At 44.3% G+C, this 20,290-nt stretch overlaps 1 protein-coding gene across 1 annotated transcript; it reads left to right on the plus strand.

Annotated features, from left to right (window-relative positions):
• Positions 1-3,405: 3,405 nt before the first annotated feature.
• On the plus strand, positions 3,406-18,553 carry LOC143631177 (uncharacterized). The gene is made up of 4 exons (XM_077100019.1): positions 3,406-3,623; positions 16,118-16,367; positions 16,447-16,553; positions 17,819-18,553. Exons 1-4 carry the CDS (start codon positions 3,406-3,408, stop codon positions 18,519-18,521), a joined length of 1,278 nt encoding a protein of 425 aa, XP_076956134.1. The 3' UTR covers positions 18,522-18,553.
• Positions 18,554-20,290: the final 1,737 nt, after the last annotated feature.

Genomic DNA, 20,290 nt, shown 5'->3' on the forward strand with positions numbered 1-20,290 from the left:
CGAGGGTGGAACTGCTGTTTTTTTTTCTCTTCACAAACCATTCAGCACACCCTTCTTTCTATCTGGGTTGCTCTTCCTATTCAGACTCACCTTCTTCTTCTTCAACAAGTTTACAAAACTTGTTCATGTCCACTGACTCAACACCATTAGTGTTAATCAAAATCTATTCATGAATAAGAGATGGTATAACATGCTCTACCCCCTCTTTTGCAATTTCACCTTCTTTCAAGGTATCATCAATCACATCTTCTCACCAATTTCTTTGATTTATCCTTATTCTAACTCATCTTCTTCATCAGACATCACGTCAAAATCATCTAAGTCTTGAAGAGCACCAATCTCTTCATCAACAATAACTGTATCACCACTTCCAGCACCAGATCCCTACTTACCTGACTCCCCTGAGTTGTAGCTTGAGTACCAAGAACTTGTGAAGTGCTTGGCATCTCACCACCTGCACCTTTCGATGCATTGGGGTCATCGTCAATATCATCATGTCTAGCATTCTTTAAAGCATCCTCTTTGCAGCTACTCTCCCCTTGAGATGCTAAGAACTTCTTAAGATCATGTATAATTTTGCCTTGCTCAACAATAAGAGCCGATTGTAGCTGATTTTTAGAGATCAGTCGATGAATAGCCTGATTCTGAACATGATTAATGGTAGACTACTCAACCACCACTCGTTCTAGTTAAGCAATTCTCTCATTAGCAAAACGAGAAGCATCAAATGTAACATGAACCTGCGAAACTGTATAAGTGTAAGGTGGCGAAAAATCAACATCTATAGACGGAATTGGCAAAGAAGTAGAAGCCGGTGATAGAGTAACAGAAACACTAGCTGTAGCCACAACCATGGAATTAACAAAAAAAAGACACCATCTCTGACGGTGCCAACGTAACTTGTGGTAGAGAGACAATAACCGTTGCATCCATAGCCACAGTAGAAATACCACTAGTAATCAACTCAATAGACCCATCAGCAGCCAAGACACCACCTACTGATTGAGGCTCCCTTGGTACGTTTTACCAATTTGTATTGTTCCACCTCTGATTCTTCACCACTATCTACATCAAAATTCGGATTATCATCATCTCCTACTCGCTTCTTTTTACCAGCCTGAATCCTCCACTGTAGAGCCAAGTAACGAGTAGTTTCATCAACCCCATCCCCATCAAATGAATTATTAGATTCAGTTGCCTTACACGAATGAGGCGCAAAGGATTCAGCAATACCCTCTAAAGCAACAACAACTTCTATGTAACACCCCGGCTTAAACGGAAACACCCGAGTGTGACTTACAGATTGTTCAAAACAAATGTGACACTATTATGGGACAATATTATCATTAATTTATTCAAACTTCAAGTACATAAGTTCAAAACAAGAAAATAACTAAAAGAAAATTTGAACAACTTGTCCAATTATTTTGATAACATAAGTCTAGTGTCTTCATCAAGCTTTAACCTCTAATAATTTTACTTGTAGCATGTATATAAAATAAAGCAACTACCAAGTAGTTGGTGAGAATCACACAAGTTTGATATATACATAAAAGAAAATCATACAATTCTATGAACAAGTGTAAATCGCAAGTAAGGTCCTTTCCAGTTGGTAACAACTCGCATGTAAGGTCCTTTCTAGTTGATAACAACCAACGTACTCGGATCAGGGGTCCCTTTTTCACTCATAACACAACGGTCTTGAGTGCAGGGGGGCGTATGATCATACTTATCACTAGAAATTGAAGTTGAAATTGAAGCAAGTAATCAAGTAAACACACAAGTCCATAATAAGAATTGTAGTTTGAAAATGAATAACTAAGTAAATGCTTTGAATAGGATATACATGCTCCTCCCAAAATATAAAGACGTTAAAAAAGGGGTTTGAGAAACTCACCGTTGATATTGAAGCGGAAATAAGAATAGAAGCTGAAATTTTACTATTACATACTTATTTTGTATTTTTTTAAACAATATTAAATAACACCAAATGCTCGTTTAAACACCTCATGTCTCAATGAGTCATTTTACTTGTTAGTTACTCATCATATAATATTTGAAATATAAACCTCAAATATTTTATTTTTATATATAAAACGGGATGCTACAGTTTTGGTGCGTCTAATGTAAACGGTGATTTGAACTTCAGTAGCTTTTGGCGCGTTGATGTGATACAGGGGGTAAGGATGGTTATGGAATGTTATAAATTATTTATTTTAATAAAAATAATTAGGAGTTAAAGGATGTATTAATACTAATGATCTTTGTTAATATTTATAGCATACAGAAGATGTTTATTAGTGTTGTATGGAAGGTTCATAAATTATAAATGCAACTATAAGAAGAAAAGACGATAACCGTAATTGTAATTGCCTTAACTTGATTCATCATTAACATAAAAATATATAACAAGTATAAGGAAATATAATAATTGTAATTTTGAAAATGTTAACAGCTGAAAGGAAAAACGCTTTGGGAGGGACATGGGTGGTTCAATTAAGGAATACTAGGATCTTTGTGATCTCCAGTTCGATTCTGAGTGCGTCTGGGTTTTACCATCAGTGGGCCTTCGGGCGGGTGGATTTTCCCCTGAAATTGGAGATAAATTGGAGACACTTAAGGGTTCCGTACGACTGGGTTAGGCCAGCTGGCGGTGGTCTTTTGTCATTGGTTCACCCATATAAAGTATCTAGGCATTCTATGTTTATTGATGTAAAAAAAAAACCGGAAAAAAAACGTGCTTACTATAATAGGAAATCTCTATAACCAATTAAAAAAAAAATAGTTATCAATAATTAATGCATAGATGAAGAGTGCATTTATTATATAGCCATAGTTAATTAATTAATTAATCTTTGGGAATTGATAAGGAGATAATGAAACTGATAATAAATTTAAAAACAAAACTGATTATAAAATAATGAATTATTATTATATTTTCTTATATTTGTTTAGGATTATGTCATATACATCCGGTCGGTTTATGAGTTACAAACATTAAATCTGGATTCGCCAGAATCAAAAATTAAAATGAATTTTGTATTATTATATTAATAAGAAATTATAATATGGCTTAGTATTAATGAAAATAAAAGGAATTGACCAATAGTGAGAGCCCAAGTGTCTACAAAATATATTGGTTCAACAGTATAAGTAGATTAGTCTTTTAAAAAAATTGAAAAGTAAATAAAAAGATTTTTAATTGAAAATAGATTAAAATGATTAAAGAATGAATTAGGATGATATAATTAGAAAAATATTAATTAGTTAAACATAGGTTAATAATTAAAAAAATATTGTATTGATTTTATTATTACTATGTAGTTATAGAGTGGGTGGTGCTCTAGACTAGGGTGTATGCTGCAGTTTTCTCTCCTTAAATCCCAGAAACAATCCACCTTCATCATGGTCGTTGATTCCATCACTCAAACCAGCAGCGCCTGTGTTTCAGAACCCACCTCACCGGTACTCACTCCAACCACTCGCTTGACTGCTGATGCTAGAATTGAAAAGCATTGGAAGAGTCTCGACGAGCCTAAGCTAATTGTGGCACCAATGGTTGATAATTCAGAGCTACCTTTCAGATTACTTTGCCGGAAATACGGAGCGACTGCACTGAAGAGGTAGGTCCCAGCAGAGACCAGTTGGTCCCGCAAGACTCACCTTGAACAGGGACGTCTGCGCAAAGGCCATCTGCTCCCGCAGGACCCACCATGCTCATAGAATCTTACGCGCAGTACGCAAGCTGTACACGCAGGGAAAGCCTCCCAATGGTGAAGTACCCCGCCTGTTCCCGCAGTTGCGGATACAAGCCATCAGGGAAGGCTACCCGCAGACAGCAGAGCTACACGCACAAGACACTAGCTACTTCAGCAGTCACGTGAATGAATGAGCAAGGCGGGAACAATTCCGCCCAAATGAGCCAGTCTGATTCTGAAAGATCTTTTGTACCATACCTACCAAGGTATGGATAGGACAGACGATCTGACCAGAACAGCCCATGAGCCAATCACAGGGTGACAGCTCACCGACAACAGTGCGAGGAGGAGCACCCTCTAGTACTGTTTGTCACTATTAGCCGATGCCTACTCACCAACCCTTACTGTGGAGCATGCGCAGCCTACAGTTGGTGGAATAGTGTTACTGTTGGCCGTAACCTATTCACCAACCAGCATGGCCTGCGTACAATCCACAGTAAGTGGGACGTGCATAGTCTACAGTTGGTGGAATAGTGCAGCCGACTTTGTTACTGTTGGCCGTAACCTACCCACCAACCAGTATGGCCTGTGCGTAATCCACTGTTGGTTGAACAGGAATACTATTCAGCCGGCTGTACCTTCTAGAAAACCTACCTTCGGCTATAAATACTCCAACATCTTGGAATGGTAAGATCATCTGCTATCCAGTTATCTAGCAATCTCTTAATATACACTTATATTCAGAGCAACCTAGTCTGATTCTCACGCCGGAGGGTGGTCACAAGGAGGAACCCCCCCCCCCTTCTCAGTGACGAGCTTACGGTGTTTGTTTTGCAGGTCTCCTGAAGAACAGTCTCCTCAGCTAGACCTCATTCGTGGGAAACATTACTTAACCCCCAGATTATCTATAATCTGTACCGGGTCACTTAGTGTTTCTTCATTGGCGCCATCCGTGCATAAAAGCTAGAACTATTTTAGTTTTCACAATTTCTGAAGAAATGGTTAACGTTACTCCGGTCCAAAGGCCTGTAACTGACCAAGAAACCCCGGTAACCACCCCAGCAACTGGGGGGAACACCGGCGGTTATACAATCCTTACGAACACTACCCCGACTACCCAAGCCGGGGCAAGTGGAGTAAATATTCCATTGGGGTTCACCGATACCCAACTGGAAAAACGAACGAAGGTCCCTCGCCAAACACTAGATCAAGTGAAGGCGTGGGCCGAAGCACGGCAAAGAGAATTCCAAGCCGAATTGGATGAACGCTTGCGTTCAGCTCAACAGGCTGACGAATTCACCAGTACTCGCCAACACCTCAATATGAGCAGTGACTGTGAGTACTCAGAAGACGAGTTGGAGTCTGATACCGACGCGAACCCTCGCCATAATGCGAAAGGGAAGCGTAAGGACACGGACGTCCAACCAAAAAGGAATTTTGGGGAAGCTTTTAAACCAATCGCGGAGAGAAACCCGCGTGACTTCTCCAAAACCTTTAGACCAACTGCCACAAATGCAGGAATGTCAAAATTCGCAAGAGACATTGCGGAGGCAATCGCCCCGAGAAGTGCCAAACAAATGTCAAACATTGGCACTTATGATGGTCTATCCGACCCAGACGACCATCTGAACAGGTTCATTGCGGGGGCTACCGTCAGCAACTGGACGGAACCCACGTGGTGCTACATGTTCCAGATGACTCTGGTCGGAGCAGCCAGGGCATGGTTCGATCGTTTACCGATCCACCACATATATGACTGGGCGGACTTTCAGAACAAGTTCAGCCAGCACTTCAGCCAACAGAGGAAGTACACTGAAGAGCAGTGGACGATCCTGAACTGCGTGAGAGAGGAGGATGAATCTTTACTAGACTTCATCACTCGCTTCAACTCCAAAAAGCTTAGTCTCGGCAACATAAGTGAGGATCTGGTTCGCGCCGCCTTCATCCAAGGCGCCGAATACCCAGAACTTATCCGCACGTTGACGGGTAAGGATGGCATGCCATCCACATGGGATGCCATCATGACGGCGGCAAAGCGCTTTGCCGAGACGGAAAAGCAACTGGGAAGGGACCTTCCCCAGAGTACGCACCTCTACACGCAGAGGACAAGAGAGAACAATGTCCGGATCGCCCGGCAGAATAAAAAGAGGAGGCTAGGTATTTGGCAGTCAAGGGTAAACTTTGACACCTCATCCAGCTCTCGCCCTCTTGTTGGCGGAAGGGACAACACACACCCTTCAAATCGAAAACACCGGTGGACGCCACTCACAAAGAGCGTCACGGAGATATTTGCCACGGAAAAATTGCCATGGCCCAAAGCCCCATCGATCCGGCAGAAACCTAATGCGGATCAAAGCAAATCCTGTGATTTCCACGGGACAAAGGGTCATGGTACTGAAGAGTGCACATCCTTGAAGGATATTATTGAAACATTTGTTAAGGATGGAAGGCTTGCACATCTCGTGGCATCGATCAGGAAGGGAGGAAGGAATGACAACCGGTACAGAGGTAACGGACGAAAGCCCGTCGACATCAGCATCAACATGGTTCATGGCAAGGTCAGAGGAAGAAAAAGACGGGTGATAGAACCATGCGCGTGGAAGGAAGCTGAGGTGCGCTTCCCGCGAGTGCCAGGAGGCCCCAGCAAAGAAGGCCCCATCGTCATCAGAAGCCAGCTGGGGCACTACATCACCTCCCGCACTCTTGCTGACAACGGCGCTTCGTCGACAGTGATGTACAAGCAGTTCTTTGATAAGCTGGATGATGAAGACAAGGAACGCTTGGAAACGGTCTACGCTTCAATGGAAGGGTTTGATGGCAGTACAGAAACACCCCTGGGTATCCTATCTTTCCCCGTTACTCTTACTGATGGGAATCATTCACGCACAGAAGACGTGGATTTTGTCGTGATGAAAAAGCCACACCACACATACGACATCCTATTCGGAAGAGATGGGATGGCAAGATTCAACGCCGTGGTATCTTCAGTCCACGGCATGATGGGATGGCCAACAGCTGAGGGTGTAGCAATGATCTCTGGCATTCCCCAGGTATGCATTGCATCTGTCTCATCTAAACCCAAACCGAAGAAGGCTAAACCAACCGTCACTGAACCAGAAAAATGGGCCTTCAATGGCAAATACCCCGACCAGGCCGTTACCATTGGACCAACAATTGTTGATCCCACCCGCACCTTACTCAAGCGCTTACTGCAGAAAAACGCTGACATCTTTGCGTGGACACCAGCTGACATGACTGGTGTACCCCGAAGTAAGGCGGAGCATAAGCTCAAATGCGATCCGGCTGTTACGCCAATCGTACAAAAGCGCAGGGTAATGGGGCCTGAACAAACTAACGCGTGTAGAACCCAAGTCAAGGAACTCCTTGACGCAGGCATCGTACGCGTTAGTAGATATCAAACATGGGTTGCAAATCCCGTAATGGTACCGAAGAATGACAAACAATGGCGCATGTGCATAGATTTCAAATATTTGAACAAAGCATGCCCCAAAGATTGTTATCCGTTACCAGAAATTGATCTCAAAGTGGATTCGTTGGCGCCATTTCGCCTTAAATGCTTCTTGGATGCGTATAAGGGGTACCACCAAATCCACATGGCCATTGATGACCAGGAAAAAACCGCATTTCGGACGCCCGATGGTACATTTTGTTATAAAATGATGCCATTCGGACTTAAGAATGCAGGGTCCACGTACCAACGACTAATGGACAAAGAGTTTCATGCCCAAATCGGGAGAAACTTGGAAGTCTATATGGATGATTTGGTCATCAAAAGCCTCGAGCCTGAGGCGATGTTGAAAGACATTGAAGAAACTTTCAACACGCTCCGAAAGATAAACATGAAGCTCAACCCGAGCAAGTGTTCATTTGGGATGGAAGAAGGGAAGTTCTTGGGAGTCATTGTTACTAAAGATGGCTTTAGAGCGAACCCTGAAAAGGTCGAAGCCATTGTTAAAATGGAATCACCTACCACCATCAAACAGGCTCAGACACTGAATGGGCGACTAGTCGCACTTAATCGCTTCTTGGCAAACCATGCGGATAAGTCGTTTCCTTTCGTGTCAACACTGAGAAACTGCTTGAAGAAAACGCACTTCCGCTGGACACCAGAAGCGGAAGCAGCTTTTCAGGAGATTCGGTCACGCCTGATCGAACTCCCAACGCTTACAGCACCACAAGCGGGAGAGGAGTTAATCCTATACCTTTCCGCAACAGATAGAGCAACCGGGGCAGTCTTGCTAGTAGAACGAAAGGGCATCCAGATGCCAATCTATTATGTTAGCCGTATACTAACAGACGTAGAAACCCGGTACTCTACCCTCGAAAAATTGGTCTTAGCACTTATACACGCTTCACGCAGGTTAAGACGATATTTCCAGGGCCACCCGATCACCATTCTCACCAACTTCAAACTCTCAAATGTTCTAGGCAAACCCGAATTATCGGGACGTCTAGCCAAATGGGCAATTGAATTGGGAGAATATGCAATTAAGTACAAGCCAAGACCAGCCATAAAAGGCCAGGTCTTGGCCGATTTTATTGCAGAAGTCCCCGTTTCGCGGGAAAAAGAGTGCCAGGAGGAGGCTCAACCCTCCACAGCACAGGACGTCAATGATGTCTGGCGACTCTACACTGATGGAGCAGCCAATAACGAGGGTTCAGGCGCAGGGTTAAAATTAACCAACCCAGCGGGCCAAGAATATACTTACGCTATTCGGCTGGACTTTCCAAGTACGAATAACGAAGCCGAATATGAAGCATTCTTGGCCGGTTTGAGAATTGCGCGTAAGATGGGAGTGAAAAACTTAGAAGCCCACGTGGATTCCATGCTGGTGGCCAACCAAATAAATGGAACATACACGGCTGTGAATGACACCATGGCCCTGTACCTCGCCCAGGCAAAAACCCTTATGCGTGATTTTAGTGATTGTAAAGTCATACACGTCAAGCGCAGCGAAAACAAATCTGCGGATGCGTTAAGCAAGCTTGCATCACTAGCCTTCACCCACTTGGGAAAGGACATCCGCATTGAACTCCTCGAAGCACCATCAGTCCCGCACAAGGAAATTTGTGTCATCCAAACCAGTACAGAAACGTGGATGACACCAATAATAAATTACCTTGCAGCAGGAATACTACCAGAGTCAAAAACACAGGCAAGAAAACTACGCTGTAAAGCACTGAATTATCAACTCGTCAATGACATCCTTTACAGACGTAACTTTCTTGGCCCACTCTTGAGATGCGTGGACAACCAAGATGCCGACTACCTCCTAAGGGAAGTACACGAAGGCATCTGTGGGGTACACGCAGGCCCCCGCGCTGTTGTAGCCAAGCTAAACAACGCGGGATACTTTTGGCCGGGGATGCATACGGATGCACTGGCATACATCAGAAAATGCAGGTCTTGCCAGCTTTACGCACCTAACACGCATCGCCCAAAAAACGAACTGGTTCCAGTCACTTCTTCGTGGCCATTTCAGAAGTGGGCCATCGATGTGACAGGCCCATTTCCTACAGCAGCAGGAAATGTTCAGTTCCTAGTGGTAGCCATCGACTACTTCACCAAGTGGATAGAAGCAAAACCTTTAGCCCAAACAACCGCAAAGCATATCAAAAAATTTATTTGGGAATTTATAATTTGTCGTTTTGGACTTCCACAGAATTTGGTGAGCGATAACGGCACCAACTTTGCTGACAAGAAGCTACAACAGTGGCTGAAAGAACTTCAAATCACCCACACCTTTACCTCAGTGGCACACCCGCAAGGTAATGGTGAGGTGGAAAGAGCAAACAAGAGCATCGTCGAAGGCATCAAGAAAAGACTTTTGAAACACAGATCCGGCTGGGTGGACGAGCTTCCGCACGTCCTTTGGGCAAACAGAACGCTGAAGAAGGCCAGTACGGGGGAAACCCCGTTCAGCCTCACTTATGGCACGGAAGCCATGGTCCCGGTCGAAATTGGTCTACCCTCACCAAGGGTCTTGAGTCAGCCAGAAGACAATGATGCGGAAAGACGGTTGGATCTTATGCTAACCGAGGAACGCAGAGACTTAGCCGCGGTGCGTGAAGAGAATTACAAACGACATGCAAAAGTACTACAACACGCGGGTAAAACTCTGCAACTTCAAGGAAGGAGACTACATACTGCGTAACAACGAGGCTTCGAACCAAGAACGCCCAGGAAAGTTGGCCCCAGTCTGGGAAGGGCCATATGTTATCAAACAAGTTCTGGGAAAGGGCGCATACCGGCTCGAAAGGCTCGATGGCACTCCCATCCCAAGAACATGGAATGGAGCTCAATTACGCAAATGTTATATGTAGATCAATTCCAAAACTTGTAAAGAAAAGGCCAAGAGCCACTTCTAATGGAAATGATTCTCCTTTCATAATGTGTTTACCTTTATTCTTATGAACTCCCCACTGGTACCGGTGTTTAACACAAAGGGGGAGAAGTAAGTCGTTACGTGTGGAAGGCGGCAAAACCCGCATAAACACAACGTCAAAAATAAGGGAGACCTACACGCAGGTATGATGTAAGTAAAGTTTAGCCATCCTTGTAAGTGCAAGTGACGGTCTTATCCGCACAATCACAAATAAGGAAGCAAAACTTTAAACTATCATTTACCACGTTCAAAGGTTATCCTAAAAAAAAAAAAAAAAAAAAAAAAATATATATATATATATATATACAAGGAAAAAAGGAAACCCTACACGCAGGTCAGGTATGGGTAAAGTTTAGCCATCCTACCCAAGTGCAAGTGACGGTTCTACCCGCACAATCACGAAGGAGGAAGCGAAACTTAAACCCACTATCAACCACGTTCAAAGGTTAACTTATCCTAAATACTTAGAAATGAGGAAAACCTGCACGCAGGTCAGATAAAGGTTAAAGTTTAGCCATCTTACCAAGTGCAAGTGACGGTTCTACCCGCACAATCACGAAAGAGGAAGCGAAACTTTAACCCATCATCAACCACGTTCAAAAGGTTAACTTATTCTAGAACACTTGGAAAATTGCTAACTTAAAATAAGTATGCAAGTCATGAGTTTATAAAGCAAGGAATCCAAAGAAGGAAATAACAATCTTATACGCAAAAAGATTTATATTTCAATAATACATTACAAGAATGGCCGGGTTACTACCCGCCTAGAAGAGAATCTATACAAGTCTAAGCAATGGAAAGGGATCTTCGGGGTCAAGCTTCAGGGCCGCCTCCACTAGGACCCGCTCCGTCAGAAGAACGGGGTGGTTCGAGGAAAGCTTTGAGGACAGCTAACCCATCATCAGCAACAGCTACTTCATCCACCTTTTCCACCACTGGATGCGGGAAGGCGGCGTATTGGTTCAATGCTTGGTCGTAAATGGCTTCGGTATCCACATCGAACAAAGGGAAGTTGGAAGGCGGGACGCCTTTCTCAACAAACCCTAGACCAAGCATGAAGCCGGCCTTTTCCCCATCATCATGAGAAGCATTGAGGGCTGCGGTCATAGCATCATCGTAGGAGGTCTCTGAAAAGACCCGACGCACAACCTACAAAGAAAAAAATACAAGTATTAGAACCTTTTCTTACAAAAGAAATGCGTGAAGATAAATCTAAACATACCTGAGGCAACGCTTCTCGAAGAAGCCATTGGAGGGCAGCTTGAGCTTCGGTATGGGCGCGTTCGGCTTCGCTCTTGTTAAGGTTGGCAAGTAAAACTTCCTTAGCGGCAGCCTCTTCGACGCCCTTAAGCTTCCGCTCGGTTTGGTCAAGCACCCCTCTCTGGTCCAGGATTTCCTGGAGTTTCTTGGCATCTTCCATTGCCAAGGCATCATGAGCGCGTTGGAGAGCCTCTAATTTGCCTTTCAGCTCCTCATTCTCCAAACGCAGAGGCTCAGCAACGGCTTCAGCCTGGGCAGCCCTCTCGGTTGCGTTTCGCGCAGTTTCCCTGGCCAGCCGAAGCTGTTCATTCACAGCTTGGGCAGCCTTGGAACGGGCCTCGAGTCGCGCCTGAACTTCAACCTCGAGGGCCTTGAAGGCCTTCTCCTTGGCGGCGGCAGCTGCCGCCAGCTGCTGGTTCTCCTCCCGGAGAGCACGCGCTTCAGATACGTCTTTGGCGCGAGCTGCTTTCAACTTGTCGTTTTCACGACAAAGCAGCTCGATGCGCGGCTGCATCCGGGCCTGGAGAACCCGAAGCTCATTGGTTAGCCTACCCTCCTGGTAGCTAGCCATGGCTTCCCCCAACGCACCATGAGGAGCAGCGTGGCGGGCCCAGTCCACGCACTCCACAGGGGTACGAAGGGTTGTTCCTCGGCGTATGTTCCATCGTGGAACATACACTTCATTGGAATCCGACACTGCAAAAGAAACAAAGACAGTAAGGAAAAGATGATAAAAAAAAAGGGGAAAAACAAAGGAACCCTACGCACCTGTAGGGTCAATGACAGGCCGATATCCGCCAAACCCATCACCTGAACCTAAAGGAAATCCATCCAACAGGTCAGGCAGATGGGAAGGTGGCAAAGATCGGCAGGAAGCCCTGCGCGTACCTGATGGTCCGGCTGTCGGTGCCGGTGGCGCGGGCATGGTGGCAGCCGCCGTGGTCGCCGTCGTGGTCTCCGCCGCGGTCGCCGCCTCCTCAAAAGCAGCAGTAACCGCCGGTTCCGTGAAGGATGCTGTAAAAATCGCACTCACGGCCGGCGGTGACGTCATCTCGGCCGGAACAGTTGGCTCGACGGAATGAGCAACTGGACCAGCGGATGCAGGCGCAGGCGATTGGGTCGACGCCTCAGGAAGGCTGACCGAGCCTACCGTTATTGGCGAGGAGGTACTCCCCTGCATTTCACCACGGATTGCGTCAACATCCACGCCTGCACAAACAAAGTGTTAAAAGAAAATTATGAAGTGACAAATCTACAAAGGCATTATGATTATACTTACGGGTTTTCTTGACCCTGAACGTACGGACGGGCGGGGAGGAACCCGATGGAGCCGGCCTCTTGGTACCGGTCACCGTCGTCTTCGTTGGTTCTCCGGAGGTAACGGTCGTAGCCTCCGGAGCAGTGGTCTTCTCACCAACGGGCTTCCCCGCCACCTCTTCACTATCTGACTCCGTGTCAGATAGAACCACTGGATCAGCTGTGGAGGCCTTCTCCTTCCCCTTCACGCCGGCAGCAGTCTTCTTCTTCCGCACAAGGGGAGGACCATCTGCGGATTCCTCAGAAGAAGATAGGATGTAAGGATTTCCAACAGCGGGTACAGCATTGAGGGGTTCGGGATAAAATATCTCCTTACCTGGCCGCCGGTGGCTCAGGATCTCTTGGCCCGGCGGATAGACCTCCACAAACCTATCCGCCGTTTGCTCCAGGATGGGCAGCTCATTGTCGTCCAGAGCACGAGTGCCCACCCGCACGGGACTGTCAGCTTCCCGCGGGAACAGGAGCGACTCCAAATTATTCCCCTCTGAAAGAAAAGAGTTAGAAAATAAACTAATATCAGCAAGAAAGACAAGACATACCATAAGGAATAGAGTTCAAACCGTATTCGAGAAGGATAGGAAACCGAGACGCATCCTTCCATACCCGGCTCATCCCCAGCAGCACCATCCCGGACTCCGCAAACCGGTAAACCGGAGATTGGACCCGGGATATCTTCGCGAACCATTCCGCCTCCTGGTAGCTGGAAGCGTGAAGGCTCGGAAGCGCTTGACCCTTCTTGAACTTCATAGCAATGGGGATGGCGCGGGCAGAGATGTAGAAGAACTCCCGCTTCCACGATCGGAGACTGCGCTCGGTCACGCAGATCTTTAAACCCTTAATACGGGTTGTCAGGGTGTACCACCCTTGGACGCACCTCCAAGTATAGAAGGTCATCAGGCGGTCCACGTAGGGCTCAATACCCAGAATCCGGCACACCCACTCGAAGTGCCGGACCTTGGCAATCGCCATCGGATGCACCTCGGTCAGGTGCACCCCGTGCCTCTCCAGGACACGGTACATAAACTTTGTCAATGGGAACCTAAGGTTTCCATACACAAAGAATGCAGCATATACCCCGATCTTGCCACTGGGGGCATCGTACACAGTCTGGTGAGATTCAGGAAACTCAGGCTCGAGGGACTCGAGCATGAACTTCCTGACGATGTACTGGTACTGATCGACAGGTAGAGCACACTGGCACTCGCCAGCAGTACTCCTATCGTCGGCTACAGCTTCAGCATCATGAGAAGACATTTTTGCAGAAAGAAGAGTGATTTCGGGAAAATGCTTGCCTGAAAAAGGGGAGTATTTGCCGGAAATCACTAAGAAGAAGAAGAGAGGTGAAAGTGTGAATTGCAAATAACCCTCTTCCCCTTTATATAGTAATCGCAATTAATGCGGTGAATTTAATGCGGAGGAGAGAGAAATCGACAGTGCAATGAAACTATGACACGTGGCAAAAAGCAAGCTGGCAACAACTGTTGAAAGGACGTGCCAGTAACTTCGCGGCCACGCGCCCGAAAAAACACGCCCACGCGCCTGAAAAAGCGACTGGAATGACCATGTTCTGTCACGTCACCATAACTTCCTGCACGTCCTGACACAGTCAGAAGAAACTGTCGCACGACGTTTCAGATGTTTGGATTGTTCTTATCCTTACCAACCTTTTGAATTTCAAAATTCAAAAAGATTCAAAAGTAAGCGGGAAAACACCCCTTACCTTGGCAACCAAGTAACCATAAGACGGACGCGGGTACAGTGTTAAGGCAAAACCCTTCACATACCTTGCACCCGCAGGGAATTGAAGCCAAGAATACCCCGGCAACAAAGTAACTATAAGACGGGTGCGGGTACAGTGTTAAGGCAAAACCCTTCACATACCTAGCACCCGCAGGGAATTGATGCCAGAGGCACCTTGAAAGTAAAGTAACCGTAAGACGAGCGCGGGTACAGTGTTCAGGCAAAACCCTTCACGTACCTAGCGCTCCGCAGGGAATTGAAACCAAGAAGGATCTTCTGGGCAATGCTTGCGGAAACGGAAATAACATCCCCGCATAGCGGGAACGTCGAGAACTACATTGTTTGAGGCTCCAGGATGGAATTGGTGGTTTAAACATAATTGATCACTATGTTCAAAACCACTAAAACCTCAAGGAGAATCCACACAAGTGAGACTCAACGCTCCTGACTTGCGAGAAGGTTACATACCTACCCGCATCATACCCAAAGATCAAGCAAAAAAAAAAAATCGGGAATTTTTGCAAGTGACATTAGGAAACCCGCGGGAAGAATCCCCACGGAGAACCTTAAAACTAAACCCTTTTCAAAACCCCTTGCTTAAAGTCCAAAAGTTCACCTCACTTTATTAAACATTCGTGAGAAGAACATTGGACTGGGGGGACTTGAAGAGGTAGGTCCCAGCAGAGACCAGTTGGTCCCGCAAGACTCACCTTGAACAGGGACGTCTGCGCAAAGGCCATCTGCTCCCGCAGGACCCACCATGCTCATAGAATCTTACGCGCAGTACGCAAGCTGTACACGCAGGGAAAGCCTCCCAATGGTGAAGTACCCCGCCTGTTCCCGCAGTTGCGGATACAAGCCATCAGGGAAGGCTACCCGCAGACAGCAGAGCTACACGCACAAGACACTAGCTACTTCAGCAGTCACGTGAAGGAATGAGCAAGGCGGGAACAATTCCGCCCAAATGAGCCAGTCTGATTCTGAAAGATCTTTTGTACCATACCTACCAAGGTATGGATAGGACAGACGATCTGACCAGAACAGCCCATGAGCCAATCACAGGGTGACAGCTCACCGACAACAGTGCGATGAGGAGCACCCTCTAGTACTGTTTGTCACTATTAGCCGCTGCCTACTCACCAACCCTTACTGTGGAGCATGCGCAGCCTACAGTTGGTGGAATAGTGTTACTGTTGGCCGTAACCTATTCACCAACCAGCATGGCCTGCGTACAATCCACAGTAAGTGGGACGTGCATAGTCTACAGTTGGTGGAATAGTGCAGCCGACTTTGTTACTGTTGGCCGTAACCTACCCACCAACCAGTATGGCCTGTGCGTAATCCACTGTTGGTTGAACAGGAATACTATTCAGCCGGCTGTACCTTCTAGAAAACCTACCTTCGGCTATAAATACTCCAACATCTTGGAATGGTAAGATCATCTGCTATCCAGTTATCTAGCAATCTCTTAATATACACTTATATTCAGAGCAACCTAGTCTGATTCTCACGCCGGAGGGTGGTCACAAGGAGGAACCCCCCCCCCCTTCTCAGTGACGAGCTTACGGTGTTTGTTTTGCAGGTCTCCTGAAGAACAGTCTCCTCAGCTAGACCTCATTCGTGGGAAACATTACTTAACCCCCAGATTATCTATAATCTGTACCGGGTCACTTAGTGTTTCTTCACTCAAACCAGCAGCGCCTGTGTTTCAGAACCCACCTCACCGGTACTCACTCCAACCACTCGCTTGACTGCTGATGCTAGAATTGAAAAGCATTGGAAGAGTCTCGACGAGCCTAAGCTAATTGTGGCACCAATGGTTGATAATTCAGAGCTACCTTTCAGATTACTTTGCCGGAAATACGGAGCGACTGCACCTATGCTTTACTCTCACATATTTGCGGAGGATGAGAAGTATCGCGCTTCTGAATTTACTACATGCAAGGTAACTAACGACGTCGCTTTTAGGATTTGATTTTAAATATAATCTGTTGAATTTGATACCTGTGGTTTGAGATTTATAGGAAGATCGACCGTTGTTTGTTCAGTTTTGTGCCAATGATCCGGATACTTTGCTAGAAGCGGCGCGCAGGGTGGAACCTTATTGCGATTATGTTGACATTAATTTGGGGTAAGCTGTTTACAGATCTTGTTGTCTATTGAGTTGTACACAGACTTAAATGGGGCTAGGCCTGTAAACGGATCAGAAGAACAAGCATATTTGATACATTTATTTTTTTAGAAAGACTAATTTGAAAAATATATTTTTTATTATTAATTTTTTTTAGTTTGTTGGTTTACTTTATATTTTTTCTTAAATAGCTAATTTGGATCACTGATAGGCCGAGTAGCGGATGCCACATTCGGGAGAAACCCACCATAGATGAGAAAACCTCATGGCCTAACCTGAAACAACCCCCCCCCCCCCCCTATTTTTTATGTAGTTTTCTCATATGTAGTGTGTTTTCTCTCGAGTGTTATCTCTGCTACTAAACCCATTGGTGATCCAATTTAGCCGTTTAAGAAAAAATATAAAGTAAAACGACAAACAAAAAAAACTAATAATAAAATATGTATTTTTCAAATTAGTCGTTTAAAAAAAATACTGTTCATTCTTGCCATTTGAAATGGCGGATGTTAGACGACACTTACTATTTCAAATGGAATATTTCAAATGGAAGATTTCTGTCAAAAAGCCTTTTGACTTACAGGGGTAGGCTACATTGGGTAGCGTGATCTGTCAGTCAAAGTGGCAGATAAGACACAGTAAGATTTGTCATTACAAATGGCATATCACAAGAAATAATCAGAGATCCGTCATTTCAAATAATTGATCACCAAAAAACCCTTAAGAGTCTTTCTCTTTCCCTAAAACCATTTCAACATTCTAAAATTTACCGTTTTAAAACTTTTTTCATATTTGCACATGTGGATGTTTGAATTAAGAAGGTACATAAATATTAACTAAGCACATAAGTTTTCTTAATTAAAGCTATGATGGCACTTCGTTTTGTGAAATCTGAAAGTTTTATAGTATTTAGTAATTTACTTAAGGACTATAACAAAAGCTAATACATTTGTGTCAACGTGAATGAAATTCAAGCTAGCCTACCATGTTTGTCACAGTAGACACCTAGTGTACAGATTTGGTGTACCACACATACATGTTTATAGTATAAACAATGGAAATTTGCATAAAAAGTAGACATCTTTGGTCAAGTTTTTAGTTGCTTGTGTTAAACTAGGGGTCACCGAAATAGATGTTACTAGTTTCAACCATGTTTACTAGTTTCAGATGTTAACTTACCAGCTAGACACATTATAGTTATAGACACATTATGTTAACCCATGGCTATATATAACTTATATAGTTGTATATTTATCTTCCATTTACAGGTGCCCACAGCGTGTTGCGAAACAAGAATACTATGGAGCTTTTTTAATGGATAACCTACCTCTGGTGAAGTCATTAGTTGAAAAACTGTCTCAAAACCTAAGCATTCCCGTCTCTTGCAAAATCCGTATCTTCCCAGATTTACAAGACACGTTAAACTATGCAAAAATGTTAGAAGATGCAGGATGTGCACTTCTTGCAGTGCACGGGCGCAAACGCAATGAAATAGATTTTAAAAATATCAGGGCAAATTGGGAAGCAATACGCGCAGTTAAAAACGCTCTTCGAATACCAGTTCTGGCAAATGGAAACATACGTCACATGGATGATGTGAAACGTTGCTTAGAAGAGACGGGTGCTGATGGGGTGCTTTCAGCCGACACCCTGCTTGAAAACCCGGCTTTGTTTAGTGGATTTAGGACTGCTGATTTGGTAACAGATGGTGAAGAGGGTGTTCAAGATGCTCAACTGGATCAAGCTGACTTGGTTGTTGAGTATTTGAAGCTTTGTGAGAAGTATCCGGTTCCGTGGAGGATGATTCGGGATCATGTTGATAGGATGTTAGGGGAATGGTTTAAGGTTCATCTGCATGTTAGAGATGATTTTAATGCACAACACATACTCAGCTTTGAGTTTCTTTATGGTATGGTTGATCGACTTAGAGAGCTTGGTGTATCAAGGCCTCTTTATGTCAAGAATACTTGACCCGACCCGATGGCTTAAAGGTCAGATATTAATTATTTTTAGATAATGGATACACATTATATATACAACAAATTTTTTTTTTTGAAAGGGAAGCTTGGTGTACCGGTTAATGATCCCTATGTTCCCGACGGATGAACCTTGCCCAATTTGTCGCAAGGTCTGTTTGGATTCTTTTGGTGACCATGCGGTGCATTGCAAAGAATTGCCTGGCTTTAAATACAGACATGATCTGGTTAGGGATGTTCTGTGTGATGTTCTTAAACGGGCAGGGATTTCTGCTAAAAAGGAGGCCCCTGTTAACTTTCTCACGGATCCTATTGAAGGGAGGTCTACTTTACGACCAGCTGATATTCTTGTGTTCGGGTGGGCAGGGGGGAAACACGCTTGTGTGGATCTTACAGGAGTGTCTCCTCTTGTTGGGCTCAGGGACCGTGGGTTTGTTGTGGGTCAGGCTGCGTTGAAGGCTGAATCGGGCAAAGTTGTTAAACACGAGAAAGCTTGTTTAGATAATCAACATGTCTTTCTACCATTTGCCTTTGATACATTTGGTTTTCTGGCTCCAGAGGCTGTGAAATTTTTGAGTAGGGTTCAGCGCGTCGTACACGGAACCTCTTCAGCTCCTAGGTCTCAAAGCTTCGTTTTTAGCAGGATTGGCTTTGCTGTTCAAAAGGGGGTTGCGGCGCAGCTTGTTGCCCGTTTGCCTGCCACTTTATTGTAATCGTTTTATAGTAAATTATATAAAACTTCGATTATTAATAAACCACATCTGGAAAGAAAACCTAATAGGACAAGACAAAAATTACATGTTAAGTAACGGGTTTTGAGCCACGCCACCCAGTTCAAATAAACTTACAATTACGAGATGATAACCACAAATACGATACTGAAACAATCGAATCAAATAAAGTGTCTTTGTTATCATCTCTTATTTGTGAATCTAGTGATCAATAAACAGTATAATTGTATGATTCTTGAATCTACATCACCTCTTATTTCAAATATGTATTATGATATATTAGGAGCAGGGGTGTTCAAAATAATCGAAAACCCAAAAAAAACCGTAAACCGAACCAAACCGTATTTGTAACAAAAAAAAACCGATCCGAGAACTTGGATTTCGGATCGGATATTAATCGAATCCAAATTCCCAATTCAGTTTTCGGATCTTGAAAATTTTGAATTCGGGTTAGTCGGTTTGTTCAGATAAACCGAATAAACTGATCTAAGTAATGTGATTTTTTTTTTATTTTTTTTTATATTTCTATAAGTTTTATATTTGCAAGTTCAAGTCTAATCCTCTATTTATTTGTTCTTAGTTTATTTTTTTTTGTAGAGATGAGGCCTTCAACCAAGTGAAGTGAAAGATTTGGAAGTTTCATTGTTTTGTTCTTAGTTTAAACTTTGCATTTTGTGTTTTAAGACTATTGTTGTGTTGACTTATGATGTTGCATCGTGTTTGGTAATTGTTTTTTTTTTTTTTTTTGATAATTAGCTGTTGCACATGATATATTATATAAATTTTGGTTTTTGGTTGAACTCGGGTTTTTTCGGGTTATAACCGAAACTGATCCGAATTGAATTCAGTTCAGTTATCAAATTTTGAAATTGGATCGGTTCGGTTTTTGGATCCAGAAAATTTTTTTCAAATAAACTGATCCAAAAAACCTGAATAACCGATCCGATGAACACCCCTAATTAGGAGACTTTGTTTTGTCTTATATTTTTAAAAATTTGATGTTTTGTAAGATTCTAAATATTCCATCGCGACA

This window comes from Bidens hawaiensis, unplaced genomic scaffold (assembly GCF_021521415.1).
Source record: "Bidens hawaiensis isolate Kalapana, Puna unplaced genomic scaffold, B.hawaiensis_p1.1 tig00005959_1, whole genome shotgun sequence".
NCBI classification, from domain to species: Eukaryota; Viridiplantae; Streptophyta; class Magnoliopsida; order Asterales; family Asteraceae; genus Bidens; species Bidens hawaiensis.